This window comes from Pinus tabuliformis, chromosome Q, assembly GCF_031772625.1.
Source record: "Pinus tabuliformis cultivar Carrire ecotype Pingquan chromosome Q, CPIR1, whole genome shotgun sequence".
NCBI classification, from domain to species: domain Eukaryota; kingdom Viridiplantae; phylum Streptophyta; class Pinopsida; order Pinales; family Pinaceae; genus Pinus; species Pinus tabuliformis.
Genome location: NC_142296.1, coordinates 1,171,028,315 through 1,171,054,404, shown reverse-complemented (window position 1 = coordinate 1,171,054,404; position 26,090 = coordinate 1,171,028,315). Strand labels below are relative to the sequence as shown.

The following is a 26,090-nucleotide window of genomic DNA, read 5'->3' as shown; positions in this document are numbered from 1 at the left end:
CATTCCAATTGTCTTTAAAATGAGGAACGAAGTTACAGGTTTAATCATTGTTCTGGTGAGCACAAGTTGGTGAAACCAAGAAATAGGAAGCACAAGTTTGTATGTGGAGCTTGTGAGAGGAAGAATGTGCAAGTGAAGCTTGTGCACAGGTTGGTAGAGGGCAACAAAGATTAGCAGTATTGCAAGGGTTTCAAGCTTAGAACAAGCAGGAAAGACAAGTGTGTCTTTCATATTGAAACGACTGTATTTTGTAAGAGATCAATTTCTCAGTTTTTGCTATCAATAAAATTTTCATCAAGAAAAGGGTTTTTCCTAGTTGGGTTTCCTAGTAAAAAAAATTGTGTGATTGTGTTTTATTTTTATTCCTAATTCCGCTACAAATTGAGTAGAGAAATTTTGTGTTTGTAATAAAAAAAAATGTTTTTCAGATTGTTCTTATTAGCAGACTAGAATTTCATGGATTTTCTACAATTTACTAGACAATCTACAAAGAAATGTTGGAAATGTAGTAAAGTTGGGCATTATAAGAAAGATTGTAGATCAAAAACTATTGATAAAAGGAAAGGTATTTGTTAATGTTTGTTCTAGAAAAGGGAAGGCCTCCTTAGAGGGAGGAGATGTGGACTTGACATCTACAAGTAGACATATAGTTCATGATGCATGATTGATTGACTCAATTGTGTCTTTTCACATGATTCCTCACGAGGACTGATTTTGTGAATGGGACAAGTATAATGAAGGGGTGTCTTCCTAGGAGATGACTCAATAACCAAAATCATAGATGTGGAAGGGTCTAGTTTTTTCTCAAAGATGGAACCTTTCCTAGTTTTCTGCATATTCCAAGATTGGCTAAAACAATGATATCTATGAGTAAAATGAGTGATATAAGCATGCAAACTATATTTGAAAAGGATAAATGCAAGACAGTTCTAGAAGAATTGGTGTTGTTGACGGGAGTTTGAATTGGATTTCTGTCAAAGCCATTGGGAAGCACTATTACTCATGGGTGTAATAGTATCGTTGTTCTTGAGAATGAAATTATTAATAAAACTCCCCTCTTCTTGTGGAGAAGACAATGCTCTAGCATCAAAGAGTAGGACATATTGGGGATATGGGCCTTTATGCTTTATATAGTAAAGGTAGTGTTGAAGGTATCCCCGATTTTTCTTTAGATTTAATTTATATGAACAATGTGCATATGGTAAACGAAATTAGACAAGATTCTCATGTCATGCCACAAGTGAAAAAGGAATTACAGAGTTGTTACAAAGTGATCATGTGATTTGTTTGGGCTTGTATTCATTCTATCTCGAAGAGGATCTCAGTATCATGTCTCATTTATGGATGACTTCTCTAGGAAAACATGGTTGTATTTCCTGAAGAAGTCTAAAGTTTTTGGAACTTTCAAAGAGTTCAAAGCTCTTATAGAAAAAATGACACAAAAGAAAACAAAAGTACAGAGGACTAATAATGACCAAGTGGCAGGAATTGACATTGGTGAGGTTTTCTCTCCTATTGCAAAATTGACTTCCATTAGATTTCTATTATCTCTTACTGCAACATTTGATCTTGAAGTAGGAAAACTAGATATAAAGAAAACTTTCCTACGTGGGAATCTAGAAAAAGAAATCTACATGAAACAACTTAAAGAGTTCATAGTGAATGATAGGGAGGAGTTGGTTTGTAAGTTGAAAAAGTAACTATAAATCAATCCCCAAAAATGTGATATCAAGAGTGTGTATTCTAAGCAGCTTGGCGATCACTTTATTTATGTAGTATTGTATGTTGATATCTTGCTAATAAAAGAAGGATATCATCAATGAGGTCAAGGTTCAACAATCGTTTAAGTTTGACATGAAGGATCTTACTGTTGTAGACTTTATTTTGGGCTTGGATATTAAAAGAGATCATGTAGATAAAAATATTTGGTTCAACTAGAGGAAGTATATTGAGACAAGTTTATAGAGATTTAATATGTATAAATATAAAGCAGTGAAGGTTCCTATTCTTATAGGTGCAAAGTTATTTGCAAAATAGTGTCCCGAAACATAGGAAGAGATAAAGAACATGTCCCATTCTCCCTATGCTAGTGATTTTAATAATTTGATGTATGCTATGGTCCATACTAGACAAAGCATCTCCCATGTACTGGAAGATTTGAGAAGACATATGCTAAAACCAAGGAAGGAGCAGTGGATAGTTGTAAAGAGGGTCTTAAGGAATTTGTGTGGCACTGAAAATTATGCAATCTGCTACCAAACAAGGTTTGATACAAACAAAGTGATAAATGTACAAGGCTTTATTGATGTAAATTGTGTTGGAGATCTTGATTGTAGAGGATCTACCTATGGTTCTGTTGAACCTATTTGGTGGAGCAATAAACTCAATGAGCAAGAGATGGTTGTAGTTGCACTTTTAACCACACAACTTGAATACATGATAGCTACCCAAGCAAGGAAGTTGTATAGTTGCAAAGATTTTATTTAGATATTGATTTTGTACAACAAACTATAAGGATATATTGTAGTAGTCAAAGTGCAACCTTTATGGAAAAGAACCCTACTTATCATTATAGGATGAATTATATTGTTGCACAGTACTAGTATGTGAAGACATGGTTGAAGACAAGGTGGTGTTGTTGGAAAAGGTTGACAACTTGAAGAATGTTGCAGACTCATTGATGAAGTTTGTTGGTATTGAGAAGTTCTCTTGGTGTAGAGAAACAATGGGCATTACTGCCTTGAAATTGTTACCCACCACCTGTGGCTAGTATGCATAGGAGAAAAAATTTCTCCTAGATGGTCCTCAGCCGACAACGAGCAACCCCTTGTAGCCACCAGATAGCTCGATGTGTTGTTTTCTCCACCACCTGAGCGAGCCATGTGGTCCCTTGCTGTTGGTTTCTGTAGCATCAGATGTGTTCTAGCCACAAAATTTGGTGGAGAGGCTAGAATACATGAAATATCCAAAACCCCGAAATCGTTTATGGAAATTCCACCTAGAAATGACAATTATATTATTAGCCGATTTTTAAATATTTCCTAAATCTAAACTTAGGTAATATGGTCAATTAATCAGAGTTAATTAAGTCAAGGTGAGAATGGTCTAGAAACTCACACAAATCGACTTCAAAATGATCCTAGCCATTGATTAAAAATTAATCTTGGTCGTTGGATTCCCAACAGAAGATTATAAGAAGAAGTTGATGGGCACTTGGAGAATACACTTGAGCAGATCGATTTCCTTGGCAGATCGATTTCCAGAGAGCAGCAGCAATTGCCGGAGAGCCAAAGATCGAAGCAGAGACAATGAGTAGGGATAGTGATTCCGGAGGAGATTTTCCAGATTTGGAGAGTCATCTATAGAAGGGTCGAGTTTCCTTAGTGAGGCTGCGTACAGGCAACGCAAAAGCTTCAGAGGCAGAGTTCGATTTGGCTAGACAGAGGGTTGATTCAATGGCTGGAGGTCGGGAAAATTCCTGGAAGGTGCCAACGAGTCATTCTCAAAGGTTGGATTGGACAGACGGCCAGATCAGTTGCAATTCCATACATAGCGTTCTAGTGTCTACATAGGCTTGACGCAGGGGCTGACACAAGGGTTTCATTGAGCCCATTTAGAGCCAATTACAGCGCTGGATTAGTGTTGGGTGAGACAAAATTTGTCTCACTAACTTTTGTGGCCAGTTTCTCCTATAGTGGATTGCCAGTTTGTGCATCCAGATTGTACTTAGAATTTCACCGCTACATAATAATAAAACCCTCACTGTTGCAGCGGTTTTCCCAAGTTGGGTTTTTCCAGGGACATTTGTCCAAAAATAATTGCATCAATTTTTGTGTGTTCTAGTGTTTTCTTAGATTCTAGCGCTATTTATTTTCTGCAGAATTTTATTTGTGAAGGTTGCAGTGTGTTTAATTTGTTGTTTCCACAGCAATAAACTAAATAATTAATTTATCAGTTAGAAAAATTAATACCAGTTGCTGTAATAGGATTTTAGTGTTGAAATTTTCACATAGTATCAGAGCATAAATGATCAGCCAGGAAGCTCAGAAGAGGAGGAGAAAATTTCGTTGTTCGAAGGGAGCAGCAGGCCAACTTCTCAAAGGTTGTATAGTACCTAGATAGGTAGGCCAAATTACTGGGGCAAGGGTTTGATTTTCAGTTGCAGGCTTCCAGAAAAGTCGAGTTGCCCGGTATAGTGATTCTAGCAGTCAAAGGGAGCAATAGCAGCGCAAATTTTTGCTGAGGAAATTTTTGGTTGGACGCAAAGGGTTTTGTAGTAGCAAAAACAACATCAGGTGGAAGAGAAAGTGCACACACAAAGAGATTTTTCTCAGAGGATTTCCAGATTCAGTTTTTTGGAGGAAATTCGTGATTTCCAATAGCTGGTGACAGTAGCAATAGGAAGAACTCCACATTCCAAGAGGGAGTGTGAGTAGCTGAGCAGGCAGACAAGCAGGGGAAAGGAGGGGATTCCTATTTATTTTCCCAATTTTTGAGTTTCAAAGATTTTGCAACTTTGCAGAGATGGTCATACGAGATTGCTAGGCCGTCTGAGTTAGCCAGAATGCAGATTTGGGTAGCAGATTGACTTCCAGTTGCAGAGATAGGTGTTGGAGGAAGTATGATTTATCCAATGCGAGTTGCAAAGCAAAGGGTCCTAGCCAGGCACTAGTCTTGAACGGGGATAGTTGGACACCAGATCCAGGACGAGGAGTATGAGACTCTGGTGTGCTAGATGGGCAAGGTCCAACGTAGTTGCAACAAGGAGATCAGTCAAATGAGTTCTGGATTGTTGCAGCGGGATCATCACCTTTGCTAAAGGAGCCCACAGTATCATAGTAGCAGGTTCAGTGTCAGCAAACGCAATCTGTCATTAAACAACTGCAAATTTAGTTGCAATCAGTACCTGGGAGACAATTACAGAGCTAGAGGTAGTGATACAGGCAGTGTGAATTTCCCAGTTGTAGTATGCAGGTGCAGTTCCAGGCAGGAGATTCCCAATGCAGAGCTACACGGTCCAATTTCCAGTGCAGGAGGACAGTGCAAGTTGCTAGGAGGGAGAAGAGAGATTTCCCTTAGGGAGATCAAGACTCACAGGGAGTATAGCTTCAGAGGGAGTAACCCTATGAAAGCTAGTGCGTCAGGATCTAAGGAGATCATACTCATTATTACAATAGTTGCAACAGCAATGCGAAAGCATCAATAGAGCAGTAGCAGTAGCAGTACGAGTAGATCATATTTCGCGATGTTTGCAACTATACCTCCAAGAGTGAGGTCGGGCGATTTGGAGCTGTAGTCTAGAACTGCATATGATTGGACAGGGTCCTTGAGGAGTCCACCTCATGGATCATTATCTAGCTACGAGGGCCCACAGTATTTAGTAGCATGATGGATCAGTGGCAGTTGATGCAGTCAATGCCAAAGTGTCCATTGGAGACTAGTAGCCGTCAGAGGCTGATGAGCACAGTGCAGTGTTGACAGTAGAGAAGGTGGCTTAGTGCAGAGTTGGCAACAACACAAATTCTTCAGTGATAGTGCAGATGCTAGTAGCAGTCAGGACTCGAGAGGCAGATGCATCATACTGAACACAGTTGATTCAGTATTTTGGATGCTTCTCATTTGCATTTGTTGCAGTTGCAGCAGCAACAGATGAGAGGGAGTTGCAGTGCAGAGGCACGGTTGGCAGTGGTACAACAATGTCAGTAGCAACACAAATGCAACATCAGAGTTGCGCAATAGTTGGTAGGAAGCAACAGCCAGACATCAATAGCGTAACAGGAGGTGATATAGAGACAGTGTTGTGGCAAGATCTGCAACAGTAGAAAACACAGTCCTCACTAAAGGGAGTGTTAGTTTCTGTAGCATCAAATGTGTTCTAGCCACAAAATTTGGTGGAGAGGCTAGAATACATGAAATCTCCAAAACCCAGAAATTGTTTCTGAAATTCCACCTAGAAATGACTTAATTATATTATTAGTTGATTTTTAAATATTTCCTAAATCTAAACTTAGGAACTATGATTAATTATTTAGAATTAATTAAGTCAAGGTGAGAATAGTCTAGAAACTCACACAGATCGACTTCAAGATGATCCTAGCGCTTGATTAAGAATTAATCTTGGTTGTTGGAGTCCCAACAGACGATTATATGAAGAAGTCAATGGGCACTTGGAGAATACACTTGTGTAGTTCGATTTCCTTGGCAGATCCATTTCCAGAGAGCAGCAATGGTTTCCAAAGAGGCAAAGATCAAAGCAGAGACAGTGAGGGGCAAGGACAGTGAGTCCGAAGGAGATTTTCCAGATCCAGAGAGTTAGCTACAGAAGGGCTGAGTTTCCTCAGTGAGGCTGCACAGAGGCAACGCAAAAGCTTTAGAGGCAGAGTTTGATTTGGCCAGATAGAGGGTCGATTCAATTGCTGGAGGCTGGGAAAATTTCCGGAAGGTGCGAGTGAGTCATTCTCAAAGGCTGGATTGGGAAGACGGCCAGATCAGTTGTAGTTCTAGGCAGAGAGTTGTAGTGCTTGCGTAGGCTTGATGTAGAGGTTGACGCAAGGGCTCCGTGGAGCCCATTTAGAGCCAGTTATAAAGCTGGATTAGTGCCGAGTGAGACAAAATGTGTCTCACTAATTTTTGTGGCCAGTTTCTCCTATAATGGATTGCCAATTTGTGCATCCAAATTGTACTCAGAATTTCACTGCTGCATAATAATAAAACCATCATTGTTGTATCGGTTTTCCCAAGTTGGGTTTTTCTGGGGACATTTGTCCAAAAATAAATGTGTCAATTTTTATGTGTGTGCTAGTATTTTCTCAGATTCCAACGCTATCTATTTTTCGCAAAATTTTATTTGTGAAGGTTGCAGTGTGCTTAATTCGTTGTTGCAATAAATTGAATATTTAATTTATCAGTTAGAAGAATTAATACCAATTGTTGTAATAGGATTTCAGTATTGAAATTTTCAGACTCGCCCATCTGTTATGAATTTATGTTTGAAGGTGAGCTTCCCAACCCTGAAGTTATGACTTCTCATTGGTTTAGTTGAGTAATTTTGTTTACTTTTCATGGACATTTTTGGGCATGGATTGGTGGGGGGAATTCAGTGGAAAGAGTGGGCTAGGTCTATGCTCATCTCCTCCGCCCGATTTGGTGTTTAGCCTTGTATCCTAGTCTCATGGGATCTCCTTTACTGGCCACTAGCTTTAGGGTTGGCACTAGCACTACATGAGAAATCACGATTTTGGTTGTGTGGTCTCACTTCCCGACACCATATACATCGCTCCTTCCCACTCAATTTTACCCCATTCATCATTTTTCCCATCCGAGTCCGAATGTGTCCAATGGGTCCACATAAGGTTAGCTTCCTGCTCCCCTTGCCCACACCTTGGGTCGGGCCTAGAACGATGCCTCGAAGGTTGATGTAGTTAAAAAGAAAAGAAAAAAGAATAATTTGGCCACTCTCGACAGGAAATGTACCACAAGATGCAAAATATGGCCAAGACATACAAATTTAGCACATGGGCAAAATCCAAACATAAGCTCTACCCCTATCTATGGTCATCACCTTGGTTCCTATGGGCACTAGATGAACCTCCTCCACATTAAGGAGCCCATGATTGCCCCAAACCCTGGTGGGCATGAAATGTCCCACCTAAAAAAGGGGGTACTTACTGCTATATACCACACATCATGCTCTCATCCCCTGGAGCCTCAAGCAGTTATGAAGAACAATCAATAAACGACAAAAGACATATGAAGAAGGGTGGAAAAATAAAGGCCAGGGTAACTTATGTACCACAACTACTCCCTCCTACACTCATACCCAAGCGTGGACTTCCCTCATTATAGCTACCCTTTGTCCAATGACATGTGGCCTGAATCCTTGTTTTGACCCCCACTCCATTCCATTATTATATCACTTGCCACCTTCCACTTGATGGATGTACCATGGACATGTCAACCCCTTTAAAGGATGAAACCGCCTTATAGGGTCCTTGGCTAGGCCCCTTATTGAGCTTAGAGACACTTGTACATGCCAAAGGCCACTATGGAAGGGCATGCCACCATGAAATGCCTTATTGATTCCATGATTTGTAAACTCTTTTACTTGATTATTCTAATGATTTGTTGTATTAAAGGGCAAGGGGCTGCATTGGATCCTATGCAGGATTGCGGGTGGGTTTCCATTTGGGTCTTGGTCTCCCTATACGAGGTCCTAGCCTCCAAAGGGCCACATGGGCACTTGTAGGGTGAGCGTTGAGAGCCATGGGCCTCCACCATAACAAAGATTACTTCATGGATGCCCAGCACCGATCATTGATTGCTCATGTTCCACCTTGTGGATGAGGATGATGCACCTGGTTCACTATGCCCATCCGGCTCCACACTTGCAACATACACTTGGCAAATGTTCCAAAGTCCAAAGGATGTCTCCCATTGCAGAGGAAGGGCTTATGTCGTCATCTTAGCCCTTACAAATGGTCTATAAACATTTTTTATCCACTTGGAGACCCATGAGGATGTCTTTGTGCCCCCCCACACCCACTTGGGGGCATCACAGGTTCTTGCTTGGAAAACACGGGGCCAACCCTTTGTCCACTATGTTTGGAGTCCATTTTCACATCATGGCACCCTTGGACTTCATTAGGCCTCCTCAAAGGCCGAACGACTCACTATATTGATCATTATTCCCTCTTGAGAGGCTTATTCCTATGTTATTAAGCTATCTTGGTGGGCTTGTCACCAAGGAATGTTATTGTAGCGCATTATTTTATTATTTGGGGCTTAATTAGGCCAAATTAGATAAACCAAACTCATTAGAGATTGTATAAATAGATGAGAGGTGATTCATTCTCACGTCATCACTTGGATTTGGGATCTAGTAGCTACTTGAGAATTTCACATTCCCTTTTGGAGGACAAGTTTGGATGTTATGGATGAATTTTGATGTTTGGATATACTTCTCTTGTCTTGGAGCTTCATTATTGGCATAATTTGATGATTGGATATGCTCATTCTTACATGTAAGTGATCTTTTTTTTCATGCTTATTCTTATTATTTACTGTCACATGAATGTTGCTGGGATTTTCGCTATACAAGTCTAAAATTTACTGCTTTCCTATGCGAAATTGTGGAAATTTTCATCTTTTGTAGTGTTGCATCATTGCATGGGCCATGTATGGGTGGGTGAATGTTCCTAGAGATTATTTGTGCTAAATACATCTTGACAAGTCATCAATTATTGCATATCGAAGTATAAAGACCTTGAGTAGCTGCTCTCATGCTCTAAATGCCATGTGAAGCTACTTGAAGGCCTCCTTGATTGGGTAAACTCTTTCCAAACAACAAATTCTCCTTGACTCCATCTCTCCCAAAGGATAAGGCACTAATCCTTCCATAGGTGATCACCCTTAAATAATATTTCTCTCACTTCTTCTATTTCTTGGCCTGGCCTCCATAGGTCACCTATGGCATCGTTTTTCTCCCATTGTAGCGATCAAAAAAGTTCGATCTCTTTTCCATAACTGTGCTAGGGTTTTCTCTAGAGGCCCTCCAAATTTCAAGAAATTCTATTGGTGGGATCTTGAGATATACCAAGTCTTAGCTCAAGAATTGTTTCTTGCCCTAAATTTGCCTTGGCTAGTGTCCTCATTGGGATCATTGCTTTCAATTCTCAAAGAAAATTTCTCCTTTGATCCCCCTCTCTTAAATAATTAGGTCAAGCCCCTCCTTGGTTGATCAACTCCATATCCTTGACTTAATTCTAGATCCACTTGGCCTTTGTGGTCCCGCAACTCTATAACTCTAATTTCACAAAGATCACATAAAGGGCAATTCTCCATAAGGATTTCTAGGCCTAGGAAACATCTTATGAAATATATTCCCAAACCCTAGCCTAAAAAATCCTCTTAGCCCTTCCTAGAGAGCCTATCACCTTGCATTTCAAGCAAGCAACCTGCCTAATTAAGCATCTCTTTTGAATAGGCCTTAAAGAATCACTCTCTATCCATTCTTCCTAGTGATTCTCTTTATACTGGGACTCCTCCCATCGGTGAAAGTTCATAAAGAGCATGGAGCCTTAGCTGAGGTGACAGTGGGCTATTGCTCCATTGTTTCCCTCGACCTAGTAGTTGCTCTATATGATCCCCTCCTAGGACCCCTGCTAGTTTGAGTAGTAACAAAACCTATAACCTTATAAATCCTACGGCACCTAATTTGCATTGAAAACAACAAGTGGGAGAATGTTGTTGGAATTACAATTGTCGTTACACCAAAACCCGCAAGTGTTAGTAAACAGACGCATCACCAGAGTTAATGGATCCTCGAGAGGTTGTTAAGCACATGTCGCGAAACACACGGGAAGCGCTGGATTATCCAATGCCCAACAATCTCCCCCCCAGCGCAAGCCAGGTGTGATTTGAACTCGAGACCTTTAGCTCTGATACCACTTGTTGGAATCAAGATTGTCGTTACACCAAAACCCGTAGGTGTTAGTAAATGGATGCATCACCAGAGTTAATGGATCCTTGAGAGGCAGTTAAGCACATGTCGTGAAACACATGGGGAGCGTTGGATTATCCAATGCCCAAAAAATGTTGAAATGTGTTTTTAGTCACTGAATGTTCAAAATTTCAACATATACCCTTGTTTTATAAGTTTTCAAAATTGGTAGCAAGGAGTAGGGCTTCAAGTGTCCTATGGACGAGGGAGAGCCTTGTGCCATGACACTTTCATATACATGCAAGGTCCAATATTAGTGCTTAGCCTAATATCTTAGAGCTCCAACTAAGGAGGTTCGACTCCTTTAATTGTACTACTCAATTACCTAGGTATGAGAGAGTAATCTTCCTAAGTGTTATTCTCGGTGCCACAATAATAGTTTAGAAGTAGAGCGACTATTCTAAATCTAGTATTAAGACACCTATAGGACTTACATTATACTCATGGGTACATAGAAATGACATTCCATAAACAATTCTTATCTAATGCAATAATAGTCTAAGGGGTAACAATAGGGGTTACAAATGTTTCCAACTAGTTGAAACCTCTTGTATTTCTTGCATGTAAGTTTCCCCAACCATAGGCTTATCCCCTAAATGATAGATCACTATTTTATTTATAGACACCAAAACATGTCTCTAGCCTAAAAAAATTGCTCTAGAAAAGTGCCAAGTGTTAAACACACATGAATGTAAATAGAAAATAAGATAAATCATTGAATACATTTTCTATTCACAAGGATATACACATAAATACAGTCTTATGACCCTTGGTTTCATATTCCAAGTGGTCTCTTGGACTCCAATGATTGTTCATATTCCACACCATAACCCTTAGCGGATTAGGTGTCCAACATTCCCTCCCCCACTTAATCCGAAGGGGTATATATGATTCCAAGAAGAGATAAAATTACAAAAAATGCACAGCAACAATTCGCTGACTTTGCTCTCTGAAATGATGGTATAAGGTGGGTGAACTCGAGGTCTCAACCAGTGGTGGTTTAAGGCTGACCACCAATATTGAAATGCTTGGAGTAGTTCCTCGAACAGTTCCAAATCTGACTAGAAGTTGAAGTCTTCTACTACTAGAAGTGCTCCCTAATGTTCTAAAAAGGAAGACCATTGAGGTCTCAACATAGAAAGCTTGATGCAGTTCCTAGAACCATTCCGAATTTGGCTAGAAGTTGACGTCTTCTGCTAGTGGAAGTGCTCCTTAATGTTTTGAAAAGGGAGACCATTGAAGTCTCAACATGAAATGCTTGATGTAGTTCTTGGAATAATTCCAAGAAGACTTTTGTTAGTGGAAGTGCTCCCTAATTCTTGGAAAAGGGAGACCATTGAGCTCTCAACTGGTGGTGGTTTAAGGAAGGCCACCAATCAAAATGCATGCTCATTGGGCATGACTTTGTCTCTGGCTACAACTCTGAATCTTGGTATCGCTGACTGTAGCTCTAGACTTAGGCAGCAAGGTCAAGTTGTGGCTCGAGCTCGCTTGATGTATCTTTGAAGCTTGTTGAAGACAATCAATTCCCCCCCCTATTAAATACAGGTTAAATGATGAAGAAATCTCAATCGCAATACATGTCAATACTCCAGAACAAATTTTGTGGTATGATTGAAATATCTTCTTGGTTGTTGAAGCCTATTGCTAAGAAGCGATCCATCCAAGGTGAATTTTCGTTCTCGCAGGAGGATTGTTTCTGAAGTATATGTTTGAATGATGCGTATTTTTATGATCATGCTCACACAGGTGAAGATCAAAAAAATGATCTTTCACATGGCCTACTCTATTACGGTCTTGGAATTTGATAATTTTTTGCTATTGTGGAAGAGGAGCAAGTGAGTTGTCTTGAAGAAACCCAACACTATGAAACTGAATGGGCTTAGAACTAAGTTGAAATGGATATGGGGTTTGAAACGGATATGACAAATTTTCAAAAAAATTGGATATGATACAGCAAGGAAACGACACACACACACACATATATAGATGAAAAAAAAAATTGTATTGTAACTTCCTAGTGTCAAATGTGTAAGAGGAGCAGGATATGTTATAGTTTCTTGATATTCTTTCTTCTTACTATTCTTAGCATCTTGCATAACTATATTTATATTTCTCTATTTTTTAATGGTCTTCATATGTAGAGAAATTGATTCATATCCTATCTCTTTTATTTCATTTATTATGCTTTTTAATCTGTTAGTTACTCCCTATACATTAGAGAAATTTTGAGGTTTAAAATGGGCCTCATAACAAAAATGTACAACCAAAATCAACTTTATAAGAACCAATAAGATTCAAGATGATGATGTCAACCATGGGGGATGATTCACCATTTTTTGAGTGAAAAAGTAAAATGATTAAAAAATAAAAAAATAAAGGAACTACTTTTTCAACTCATATTTTCAACTTATCTCTCTATGGTTTTACTCAAATTTCGAGCGGAAGCACTCGTTGGATGCAGAATTTAGTTCCTCATCCAAGGAGAACCCATGTTGCATACTTTCGTTGAAACTTGCTACATGAAAAATGAGAAATATCAATCACGTTTTTCATGTATTTCTCATTTTTCATGTAGCAGAGTCCATCAAAAGTATGCAACATGGGTACTCCTTGGATGATTAGTAAAATTTTGCATCCAACGAGTGCTCCCACTTGAAATTTGAGTAAAGTTGTAGGGATATAAGTTGAAAATACGAGTTGAAAAGTAGTTTTTTCTTTTTTCCTCTAAAATTTGATGATGTAATCTAATCTTATTTGATTATTTCCACTATTATTTTATAATATTTCTTAGGAGGCCCATTTTAGACCTCAAAATTTCTCTAATGGCATTACTCTGACCTTTTGTTCTTTGAGAGAAGTTAGAAGTTAGAACTAAAGAAAATTGTATCTAATGTATCCAAAGACAAAGATTTATACTCTACTATCTTCCTTCCTTTTCATTAGAAGAGGTGGGTTTTTAGTCATTAAGGCTTTATTTGGACTATGGATAGAAGGGCTAAAAACAAAATTGGGAAAATTTCTAGGAGTCTTATGTACACTCAAAAGGTTATGTTACATTACTTATGTTAAACCAGAAAACCTAGTTTCATCAGTCCATGGTCAACAATAAGATAGTGGCCCCTAATCTTGCCTAAGACACTTCATCCCTTCCATGATTGGTTTCTAGAATTCCTTCCAAAATTAATTTATCATTCATCTTTTAGTCAAATCTATTTTCATCATTTTAATTCCTGCAGCACTGAAATTTATCCATTACAAGACACGAAACATGTGGTGCTTGATGCTTGGCGCCTACCGATGGGATCTACGATGCATTCCACGATGTATCTATCTATGGTTGGTATACCGACTATGTAGAGATGGGCCACGATGGGAAAGGATAGAGCATTTTTCGCCGATTTTCGGTTTGACTGTGTTAAAAGGTTTCATCACTCGCAACGTTGGGACTCGCCTCACCACCTGACTAGATAAGGAGACAAAACCAAAATGATACACACGCAATAGGGATTTTTGGACTCTCTGGACTACGTTCCCAGTTCATTATGTGTAATCTTGAGATTTATACTAACTTAATCTGTCAGGAGCGATGGAATCAATGATGTCCATGGTGCGTGTGAGGGAGAAGTGGTGAGTGCTATAGAAATGGTTACATTTCGGGAATAATCGCATTGCCAAAAGGTGATAGATAGGTTGGTTCTCTCTTAAGACGATTTTCATGATCCGGATCTGTTTCCAGAAATCCAAAAATAGAGCCAAAAAAATTTAAAAACCCTAGAAACGTTTCCATTTCCAGATCCAACATTTCCAATTTTTAGAAACGGCTCAAAAACATTTCCAAGGCGTTTCATACGAGGATCATACCCGTTTCTGCTTTGAAAACTCAGAATGGTGTTTTTGGCAGATTAGGGTGACGTTTCCGGTAACTTAGGCTTATGATACTTTGGAGTATGAAATCACACCTCCTTGTCATACCCATGGCCGGTTATGTTCATGTTGTTGACAACTTCTTCCCAAGGTCTAATGATGGGCCTGGGAAATGTAGCTTGAACTTTTGCATCTTTATGCAAAACCACTCCTGAAATGGGAACTTGGTGTGAACCAACCTCAATCTCATTGATCTGATTAGTTTATGGTTGTTAATAGGAGTCCATCTCAAACTTAAATAGAGAATTGTTTTGAACAAAAACCGGTTCAAAATGACGACCCTTCTTGTTGTAGCTTATTTTGTTATCGCTGAGATTTGAATCTTTTTCTGTGCATCTTGTAAGTAGATTCTCATACCAAGAAGAGTGTTTTTGTTGATTTCACTATATCATGATCAGTGGAGTGTATCTGAGTTTTTAGGAACTCTAATACCTTAGTAATTTTGGCCATTTAGTTAACAACTCAGGCTCAAGAAATGAGGAGATAATGAGAAAAATATATTCACTTGTACTCTTAGCACATTAAAAGGAAGAGAAGATCTGCCTAGCACAGATCATGAGATCAAAAAGTTGTTGCTAAGGAGGATTTTAACATAGCACTAACAATAAAACTCACAACCAACACTTCAAATTACACCAATATGACCAAAAATATAAGCTCACCATGTTCCAGCGACCATAGAAAACGTGTTGGAAAGTGGTCTATGACAAGCCCACCAAGTAATGAAATGCGCAATGAATGTAATTGAATCGACACCATAGTGATTCCTTTTATCTTTTCTTCTAATGCTTATTCTAAATCAACTGTTGGATGTGTTTAAGCTCTTGTTGCCTATATATCTCCGGTTGGAATTAGGGATTCTGTTAAGTTTTCAATGGGTTTATACAATGGATCGGTGCAAGTTTATTCATTCTAAGAGGAATTTTGAACCACTTGAACCCACCTATCATCCTTATTTCTAGAGAAAATGTTCTAAGCTTGAGACTAAATTGTAGAATTTGTCCAAGGAGATGAAGTATTAGGTTTAGCCACGAGAGAGATGTCCCATATATACTTTGGAGTCTTTCAACTAAAACAATTGTTCAGGAGTTTTAAACACCTCACATGATGTTCAAGGCTAAGCTACATGAAATGCCAAAACACCTAGAAGTTTTTGAAACGAGTACGGCCCAAAACACAACCCCTAGAAAATGGAAACGTTGACTGAAACATCATATATATATATAAATGCGTCAATATTAAATAACACATTATCTTGCAAGAAAAGAAAGAATGAAACATATAAATGAAATTTTAGAAGGAAATCCAAATTTACATTAACTCCACGAGATGATTACATGATGCAAATATCCAAAGTTAGCCTTTATAGATGAGACTTTACATCGAAGACTCCAAAATCAGCCTTTATATGTGAGGTTATATGTGCTAAAACTGAAATAAAATATGAGCTAAAGATAAATTTGGCATTGGCTACATTAACATATCATTACTAATAAAAATCCTCATTCTCATCAACAAAGATAGAACAAGATGCTTGTTCAGTAGAAGAGGAAGCTCTATTAGTGCTTCCACTTGCACTTGCATCACCGCTAGCACTAATATCAAGAGAAGAAAGAGAGAGCTCTAAATCTTGGCATTTTGCATCCACAACAAAATCTTTATGAGGTCCACTTGTATATTCTTCACACCTACAAGACACAAGGCATAGGTTTGAATGCACATATACAAGGTCCCCTGCCTTTTGCGATCCCAACCTGTTGTGCTTCACACTTGAATGAAACTGTAGGTGCTCCAATTCCGTTTTAGTGATGAAGAGCTTGCCACTTGTGATAGAATATGAGTGGCAAGACTATGCAAATAAACACCACTTGCCCCATGACAAGTCCACCACTTAACCAAGTCCATGGTCCTCTCTTCTAAAGCTGATATGTCTGCAAAATCCTCTAATCTAGTAGCAAAACAGACAAATTCTTGCCTTAAATCAGTTTGTAAAGAAGTTGGAAACAACCCTTGAAAGGCTTTCTTCACTCCATTTGCCACCTCCTTGTCCTTATGTGAAGCCTTCCTCTTCCCATTGCTTTCAACATTGAATTCTTCATCATAAAATTTTAGATTCAAAGCATGTGCCAAAGTGTGTAATGGAGTGTTGAAGCCATTCCAGTTCGTAAAACAATAATGGGCCTCACTTGTTTAGCAAAATCAAAACCCACAAAAGGAAGAGTGGGAGCCTCTTGTGTAATAATTTCCACATTTTTTTCAACCATGGTATCCATGCCATAATAAACCTCTCCTAGGATAGATTTCTCTATGTAAGCATCTCGGAGAAGATCAAATGCAGGTAATGGGAACTTGAGCAAGAAATCTATCTTGCTCCACCAATCTTCATCAATCAACACCCTCCTCACCATACTTCCCTTCTCTGAATCTGCCTGTCTCCACTCAGCCCAAGTTGGACCCACCACCAGACTCATTAATGCATTTTTTAACTTCAACAAGGTGACGCAATATGATAAAGTTTGAGGCATACCTTGTCTCAGCAATTTTCTACAACACCAATTTGTAGTATTCTCAATATATTGCTTGAGATTAGTGGTGGTTGGTGATGAATTTTATAATCTCCCTAGCCTGCCCTGTGACCTCCTTAATCCATTGTTTTCCTCTCAATCTCTTCTAAAATCATATTCAAATTGTGGACAATGCAAGGAGTCCAAAATATGTGATTGTATTTACTCTCAACAATTAAGCCTACAACTTTGCAAACAAGTGCATTATCTGTGATAACTTGCACCACATTTTCTGGCCCTACTTGTTCAATAGCAAAAATCAAAATATCAACGATGAACTTGCTATCCTTTACCTCACCCAAACAATCTTCTGCTTTGATGAACATGGCTCCTTTTGGTGATGATGCAATGACATTAATCAAAGGCATGTGTCTTGTATCACTCCATACATCTGAGATAATGAAAAGCCCTGTAATACCCCATAAGTTACGAATTGGTTTCAGAACATCATGAAGAAGTTGCCTCCCCTTCTTCAGCAAAACTATTCTAACTTTTTCATAGTTTGGCCACTTGTAACCTTGAGGGGCTTTGTTAATCTCTCTCACCAAATCTTGCCAATATGGAGATAGAACCACATTAAAAGGGATGTCACAAGAAAAGATGACCCTTGCCACTCGAGTCAGCTTCTTCTCTCCCTTGACTATCAAGCATTTTCAACAATTGACTATCTTGAATTGGAGTTGATGGCTTGGATAACTCTACTTCTACTTCTAGCGCCCTCCTCTTTCTTGCTTCCTGAATAATCCTTGGCTCAATGCTATCAGTCATGCGAGGATTGGTGATGCCCGTGCCGATTTTGCTTCTTTGATCCTTCAACCTTTGAGCATCATCACTCCCTTTCTTGAATTTAGCCATCACCATTTGATTTTTTATATGTGCACACATATCAATACCTTTTATCTCTTCATGCAGACTATGATCCATCACTCATGTAAGAGCCCTTGAAGGTCTTATCATTTTTGCATAAATTGCACTTCCATTCCCACATACCACTGGAACCCATCTACTTCACTTTGGTGTTATGTATAAAATTAGTTTAATTTAATTTCTAAACTAAGGGGCACGATCAAAAGATTATGCCCCCTCATGTAATGGCACCTAAGTTGTATTTAAGCCAGGGCCTCCCACTATAATAAGAAATATATATTCTTCTGTCAATTTACTAAGCATATTTGCTCCATCTAGTATTAGAGCATTCCTCTGAGTATATAAACCTTGTTCGTTACATTTGATAACATATTTCCATAGAGGATAATATTCTTGTTGTCTAGTTGCTTGAGTGGATTTAGGGGCACTGGAAACACAACTTTCAGAAGCCATGAATGCTGGAAAATTAGAAAATGAAAAACTCACCCAAATAGTTGTTGCCCATGCCGTTCTTCTTGCTTCCCACACCCTTTCTCTTGCTGCCCAGTCTCCAAAACACAAATAAACTCCTTGCTGCTGCTATAGCAAGCTCCTCTTGCAAAAGAATGTATGGGAAATAAGTGAATGAAGTGTCTTTTTAAAGAAAAGAAGAGATTTATAGGGTTTCTAGAGAATTCTATTTTTTAATCTTCTAGAGAATTCTGTTTCTAATTTTTTCTATTAAATCTTGTTAACAGCCACATAAAAAGTGTTTAATTAGTGTCTTTCGGTGATAGAAGGGGTCCACGCCCTTCTTGACCCCTTGAGCTGGCTGAAAAACACAAAAAATAATTACTTTTTCACTCGAAATGCAACCTGTGATAGCCGAAACAAGCCCGAAACACCACCCACTGTCCCGGACGACATTTCAAAATCGCGAAACGTTGTCTAGGACAGCCGGCAGTGTTTCAAGGCTGTTTCGGCATTTCAGGCCGTTTTCCTTACTGGGACGACTCCTCCCTAGGCATTTCCTGCAACATAGATTTAAGGACTTGAAATATCTTTTTAACTATGGTACAAGTATGAATTCTATTAAAACCAAATGATAAATATTGCATTTCCCCTTTCAGTTTTTGAATGTTGAGATTCCCTTAATATTGATACTATTTGGAAAACTAAAAGTCAATAGTGATAGAATAAATTGGATGGAACAGGCCAGGAATCATACCTTAGGCCTGCCCCCTTTGAAGTCATTTAGACCTAGCACTAGGGAATTCCTTCGACCACAGCTCCAATGCTGTTGTGAAAATATTGGACAGGCTAGGTATCAAATGGCCTATGGGCTGCTCTACCATTGAGCTACGTGCTCTTTTGATGACTGTCAACCCTTGTTAAGGCGTGGATTGATACTCCAACATGAAGTAATTAGAACGACTACAAGCTTGATATAATATTAATGGAAAAAAACATGTCAATTAAAGAAATCAGAAAAAATTGCAGATAATTACATATCTTGATAAATATGGAGAAAAGTTCAAGACTGATAACATCCTTATTTGTGGAGAAAATATTCCAAGTTTGAGACTAAGTTGTAAAATTTGTCCATGGAGATGGATTATTAGGTTTAACCATGAGAGAGAAGTCCCTTTTATGGTCTGGACTCTATCACCTAAAACTATTGTTCAGGAGTTTTATATACTTCACATGATGTTTAAGGACTTTAAATATCTTTTTAACTATGGTATGGGTATGAATTCCATTATAACCAAATGATAAATATTGCATTTCCCCTTTCAGTTTTTGAATATTGAGATTCCCTTGATACTAATACTATTTGGAAAACTAAAAGTCAATAATGTTAGAATAAATTCGATGGAACAGGCCAGCAGGAATCATACCTCAGGTCTGCCCCCTCTGAAGTCATTTAGACCTAGCACTAGGGAATTCCTATGACCACAGCTCCAATGCTGTCGTGAAAATATTGGACAGGCTAGGTATCAAATGGCCTATGGGCTGCTCTACCATTGAGCTATGTTGTCTTTTGATGATTGTCAACCCTTGTTAAGGCATGGATTGATACTCCAACATGAAGTAATTAGAACAACTACAAGCTTAATAGAAATTAATGGAAAAAAAAACATGTCAATTAAAGAAATCAGAAAAAAATGCAGATAATTACATATCTTGATAAATATGGAGAAAAGTTCAAGAATGATAACATATATGGTGGGAAGAGAAAAAAATAAAGAGCATTATTATAGATTAGTTTCACTTTAAGATAAATGTCTGCACCAAAAATTATTTGCAGATAGCAAATAATGAATGTTTATATATCTATGCTTTCCTGTCTATTCTGTGCAGGCAATATATACATCATACAGCAATGAAGCAATGTGGAAGCTACCATACTTCATTGCAATTACAGGAATCGTTTGTAGTGTTTTTGCCTTTGGCATTCCACACTTGTCAGCTTTGAGGGCGTGGTTAGGTGTTTCATCAATTTTAAGTCTCATCTATATTCTGATTGCTATTGGGTTATCGGCAAGAGATGGTATCACTCTCTCCCTTTTATTTTTTCTATTGTAAAGTTTATCCATTAATGTGTGACATTTAGAAATCATTTGCATGCGGGGAGTGTTGGTTTTTGACAAGTTAAATATCTCAGCTTATATTTTTCACTGGTATTATTCTACTTTGCATATGTAGGCCATGATAGCCCACCAAGAGACTATGGGATTTATGGTTCAAAGGCACACAAAATGTTTAGTTGTATTGCTGCTGCTGCAAATCTTGTTTTTGTATATAATACAGGGATGCTTCCAGAAATACAGGTATTTTAAGCTTTGTTTCTTCTATTTACTTTTTCTAAGGTAGGGTTTATTGATAAAATTAAGCAAATGTTCATTAGTTTTCAACATGCAAGCTCTGATATAGTTGTAGAGCTAGTCCTATAAGTTCTAATCAAGAATGTTGGAGACAAATACATCAAGTTACATTAAATTCTAATCAAGATGTTGGATGCAAATACATCTCAGCTCTTATTTGGAAAAGGAAATATAAACCCCTTGATTAAACAACCGGATTTGTTAAACTCATAAACCGATGATGTAATTACTGTCTAGTGGTTTAACACCCTTCTTTATATACCAAAAGCATGATAACTCCAAAATATGTTGTTGTAAACTATTCTTCATTGTAGACACTATTGGCTTTGGAGTGTGTTACCCCTCCTTCCAGTAGGGGTACTCGTAGAAAAAAATCGCATTTGGATGAGCAGAACAGTTTGATGGTATGGCATAACCCTCCTTGACAGTCTCGTTGCATTCTGACTTTTGGTTATTTTCACGTGTTAAGGCCACGCACATATTTTGGGGCAGTTCACAATATTGAGGCCTTGATCACGCTCACCTAGGCATCTTTGGATTAGTTGTGGACACATGGACACCTTGTACACATTGTGGAGGATTCTTGAATTCCTTTGTTGTAAATAAAGTGTGATGTTTTCTATTCAGTTAGGAGCTAGAAGTTTTTGCTAACCCATATTTATACATAAAAGTTCATCTTTTGTAATAAAGAGAAGCAGTTTCAAAATTTATCCTTATTCCATATTTTCTCTCCATGGATTTTGTTTTGTTGTGATGGTTGAATGCCACGATGATGATGTAAATGGAAATTGCAAAAGAAATAAAATTAATTCTTGAAATTAGAAGAGCAAATGTGCAGGTAATCAGCTGTTGAAATTAGCTGTTGGGCCTGTTACCGCTCAAACTAGCAGGAGGACTAAAAGGGATTCCTTGAGGGACAACTACTAGATAAAGGGCAACAATGGAGACTTGGCCCACTGTCACCTCAGCTAAGACTCCCTACTCTTTATGGACTTTCAACGATGGGAGGAGACCCAGTATATGGAAAGTCACTTGTGAAGGATGAATCAACAAAGGGATGTGAAGTAAACCTAATGATCATTTTCCTAGAAGGAGGTCAAGAATGGAGCTTGCTTACTCTTTAAGGAAGGTATGAAGCTTTCTAGGAGGAGGAGGTAAGGATTTAAGGGTTAGGTTGAAGGATATGATTTGCAAAGGAGTTTCCCAATACCTAAAATGCTTATTGAACTTTGTATCCCAAGTGGCTCTTGGAGACTTGACTTTTCAAAGGTATGGGACCACATGGGACTAAGTGGACCTAGCCTAGGTTAAGGGGAGGGAGTTTAGCAACCAATGATGATCTTATCCCAGAAAAGGAAGGGGAAAGGATCAAAACAAGAATTTCCACTTAAAGGTATCAAATTGATCCTATGGGGTACTAGCTTAGGGAACACTAGGGCAAAGTTTGATCTCAGAGCTAGGGCTTGGGATATCTCACAATCCCACTGTTGGAATTTTTTCAAATTTGGAGGAGGCCTAGAGGACACACCAGCGCAGTAGAGGCTAGGAGATCGAAATTTTTCTATGGCTACTTTGTCAGGAAAGTGATGCCCCAGGTGACCCAACTTGGCTAGACCTAGAAGAGAAAGGGAAAGGTGACAAAAAATGGTTCATCGAGTGACCACCTATTGGTAGACATGTGCCTAATCCCTTAGGGAGAATAGAGTCTAGGAGAATAATGAGAAAGGACTTCGTTTCTCGGTCAAGGAGGCTTCAAGGACTACTTCGCTTGGCCTTTAGGGAAAGAAGAAGTGACCTCAAAGCTTTATACTTCACTTTTTAAAAGAGATGGCTTATCAAGATAAATCCAATGGTAGAATTATCCCTAGGATATTTCATTCAACATACATGGCCCATACATTGAGAGATGCTATATATAAACAATAATTCCACAATCTATGTTGCAGGAAACATGGCATAGAGGTCCGTTTCCGTACGGAAACGGGTATGAAACGCGGAAACGCGTTTGGTATGGCCGTGAAACGCATTTCCGGCCATACTGCCACGTTTCCCGAAACGGAAACGTGGCCAGTACGGCCGGAAATGCGTTTCAGGGCCGTACGACCCACGTTTCCTCATTAACTTGTGTTTAAAAAAAAAAATTGTTTTTTAATTTACTTTTAGGGTATGTTAGTGACTTCTAGATGTGTGTCTAGAGTTATAAAAATGAATTTTTGCCCTAGTGTTGATATGCAGTTCATCAGGAAGTTTGAGGCATATGCAGTTCATGGTAATGTTAAATTCTTAAAGTAAAAGTGATATTGTCCTTTATTTTTCATTTTCATCCTTTTACTTAAATTTTTAACATTACCATGAAATGACTCAGGATGTTTGAGAGTGGTTTCGCCCTCATTGGATTTCATATGGAGAAAGTAGAATTTTAGATCTCACTCAAAATCCAGTAGACTTATTTGTTTTTCAGGATTTCAGGATTGGGGGGATTGCAATGTTTCCATTGGATTTTATCATGTACTAAGGTATGGAACTTGTATTTAATCAAGAGAATCAAGCCCTCTATGCAGGGGAAACTCCCAATAATCAAGATCGTGTAGGGTACTAGGGTATGAAACGTGTATTTAATCAAGAGCACTAAGGTCGTTCGACTATGTAGGAGGAGACTCCTAATACAACAGTGGTCCTTCTAAAGAATGGGATGTGGATGCAGAAAATCCTGATTTGGATCTCTCTCTTGCAGCCTTATAGTCTTTATTGTACTTGCAGCCTCATATATTAATATAAATAAAGGCTGATTTTGAGATTTGGATATATAATAAACGTTGCTTTTGGATATTCCGATATTTTTATTTTCATTATGTGATCATTCATGAGTAAATGTGATGTAAATTAAATCTTAATGTTTAAGTGTAATAAATTATAATGTATCATTTATGCTTTATGATTGCACATATATATATATATTTAAATATTTTCAATATATATATATATATATATATATATATATATATATATATATATATATATATATATTCGCGTTTCCCCGTTTCCAAAATTTGGGGAGGTCGCGTTTCGTATCGCTTCCCGTTTCGGAAACTCGTACCTGTTTCCCCGTTTCGTGCAACTTAGTCCACAATTTCACAATTATGCAATGCAGCAATTAGCCCTAGTATAGCGAAAATCCCATTCCAATGCATATGAAAAAATAAAACAAGAATAGCTTTAAATGTGTGTCCATCAACAATTTGACAATAAAGAAGTTGCAAGATAAGATAACCCAATCCAAACATCAAAATTCATCCATGGTCAAATTCATCCTGCAACAAAGAAGTGCAAAATTCTCAAGAGAGAAGAATGATCCAATCGAACATGATGACATAAATGAATTCATGTCTCTCCTATTTATACACTCATTAGGAGTTTGAATTTCCTAATTTGAGCCTACATTAGCCCATCAACTAAAACAATGTACAAATAACTCTCTATTGGTGACAAGACCACCAAATTAGCTCATAAATAAAATAATAAGCCTCTAAAGAGGTCGAATAATCAATAATGCATGTCGTTGAGCTCTCTAAGAGGCCCGATGAAGTCCGTAAGTGCCAAAATGATGAGTTGGATTTCCAAAAGTAATGGACAAGGGGTTGACCCCTTATTCTCCACATAATAAACCTGTGGTGCTCCCAATGGGTGTGAGGGCACACAAGTGGCCTCACGGGTCTCCAATTAAGTCGAAGATTCCTATAGACCATCTGTAAGGGCTGAGATGATGGTGCAAGTGATGCCACATTAGCATACAAGTCATAGGTCATCTGCCAAGTGCAAGGTACATCTATGAGGTAAGTTGGGCAAAGGTGAACCAGGTGCATCTTCCTCGTCCAATAGGTGAATCTTGAGCAATCTCTGAACATATTTGGGGATCCATAGAGTGTTAGAACCCCATATACCAATGTAGCCCTTTGGAGGGTTAGAACCCCATATAGGGAGACCCAACCCAAGATGGAGACTACCTGCAATCCTGCATAAGATCTAATGTGTCCCCTAGCCTTCCAATACAACAAGTCATCAACAAAATCGAGTAAAATAGCTTACATACTATGGACCACAAGTGGTGACCTCATAATAGTCTGCCCTTCCATAATAGGCTTTAGCAGGTGCTAATGTCTCCAAGTTCCAAATGGGGTTAACCAAGTATCCCATTAGGTGGTATCTACTTCTAAAGGGGATAATATGTCCAAGGCAAATCATTTAAAAGGTAGTGGCATGTGATAAAGAGATGGATGGAGTAAGGAATGAGAAAGGGCAACCCTAGGCCACATGTTGGGGTATAAGGGTAGCTAGTAAAAGGGAAGTCCATACTTAGGTATATAATGTGTAGGAGGGAGCAATCATGGTACATGAGGTTCCCCGGTCTTGATTTTTCCACCCTTCTTTATATGTCTTTTGCCTTTTTATGATTTTTCTTTAATTAACTGCTCAAGGCTCAAGGAGTAAGAGCATGATGTGTGAGATATAACAGTGGACACCCCCTTTTAAGGTAGGGTGCTTCATTGGCTACCAGGGGTTAGGACAATCATGGATTCTTATATGATGAAAGAGGCTCCTAGGGCCTGTAGGGACCAAGGTGATGCCCATGATGATAGGGTAGAGCTCATGTATTGGCTTTTGTCCACGTGCTAAATGTGTTTGTCCCGACCATCTTTTACATTTTGTGGTACATTTTCCTATTGAATGTGGCCAATTATGCTTTTTCTTTTCTTTTTAGCCGCATCAACCTCTGGGGCATCATTTCAGGCCAAACCCAAGGTGTGGGCAAGGGAAGGGGAGAGCTAGCCCTATGTGGACCCAGTGGAGGAATGTGGACCCAGTTGGGAGAAATGATAGATGGGTCTATAATGATTGGAAAGGGGGTAATATATATGGATGAGGGAGCGGGACCACGTAACCAAAATCGGGGTTTCCCATGTAATACCATCCCTAAAGCCAAAAGGCCAGTAAAAGAGATCCCACGGTACTAGAATCCAAGGTTAACATCCAAAAGGGGTCTAGGGGACACAAGCACAAACCTAGCTCATTCTTTCCGCCGAATCCCACCATTAATACATGCCTAGAAGTGTCCATGATAAACAAACTATAATACTCAATTACCAAATGATAAGGCATACCTTTAGGTTCAGGAGCCCCACCTTCAAACATACGATCGTGGCAGATGGGTGAGGGACCACATGGCTTGCTCAGGTGGCAAAGAAGTGGCACAAAAATCTAGTTGGTGGCTGTAAGGGGCTGCTGGTTGCCGACTGAGGACCATCTTGGAGAATTTTTTTCTCCCAAGGACATGACCCACAAAATGGTGGGTAACAGGGCCAAACGATCAGA

General features: G+C 38.7%; 1 protein-coding gene across 1 annotated transcript in view; it reads left to right on the top strand.

The window, feature by feature from the left end:
- Window positions 1-26,090, top strand: part of LOC149223863 (putative proline transporter 2) — a 101,306-nt gene that overhangs the window by 25,718 nt on the left and 49,498 nt on the right. Inside the window, exons 4-5 of the mRNA XM_089383420.1 lie at window positions 20,197-20,386; window positions 20,542-20,666. Of these exons, the coding sequence (XP_089239546.1) occupies window positions 20,197-20,386; window positions 20,542-20,666 (315 nt within the window). The remainder of the gene's footprint in view (window positions 1-20,196; window positions 20,387-20,541; window positions 20,667-26,090) is intronic.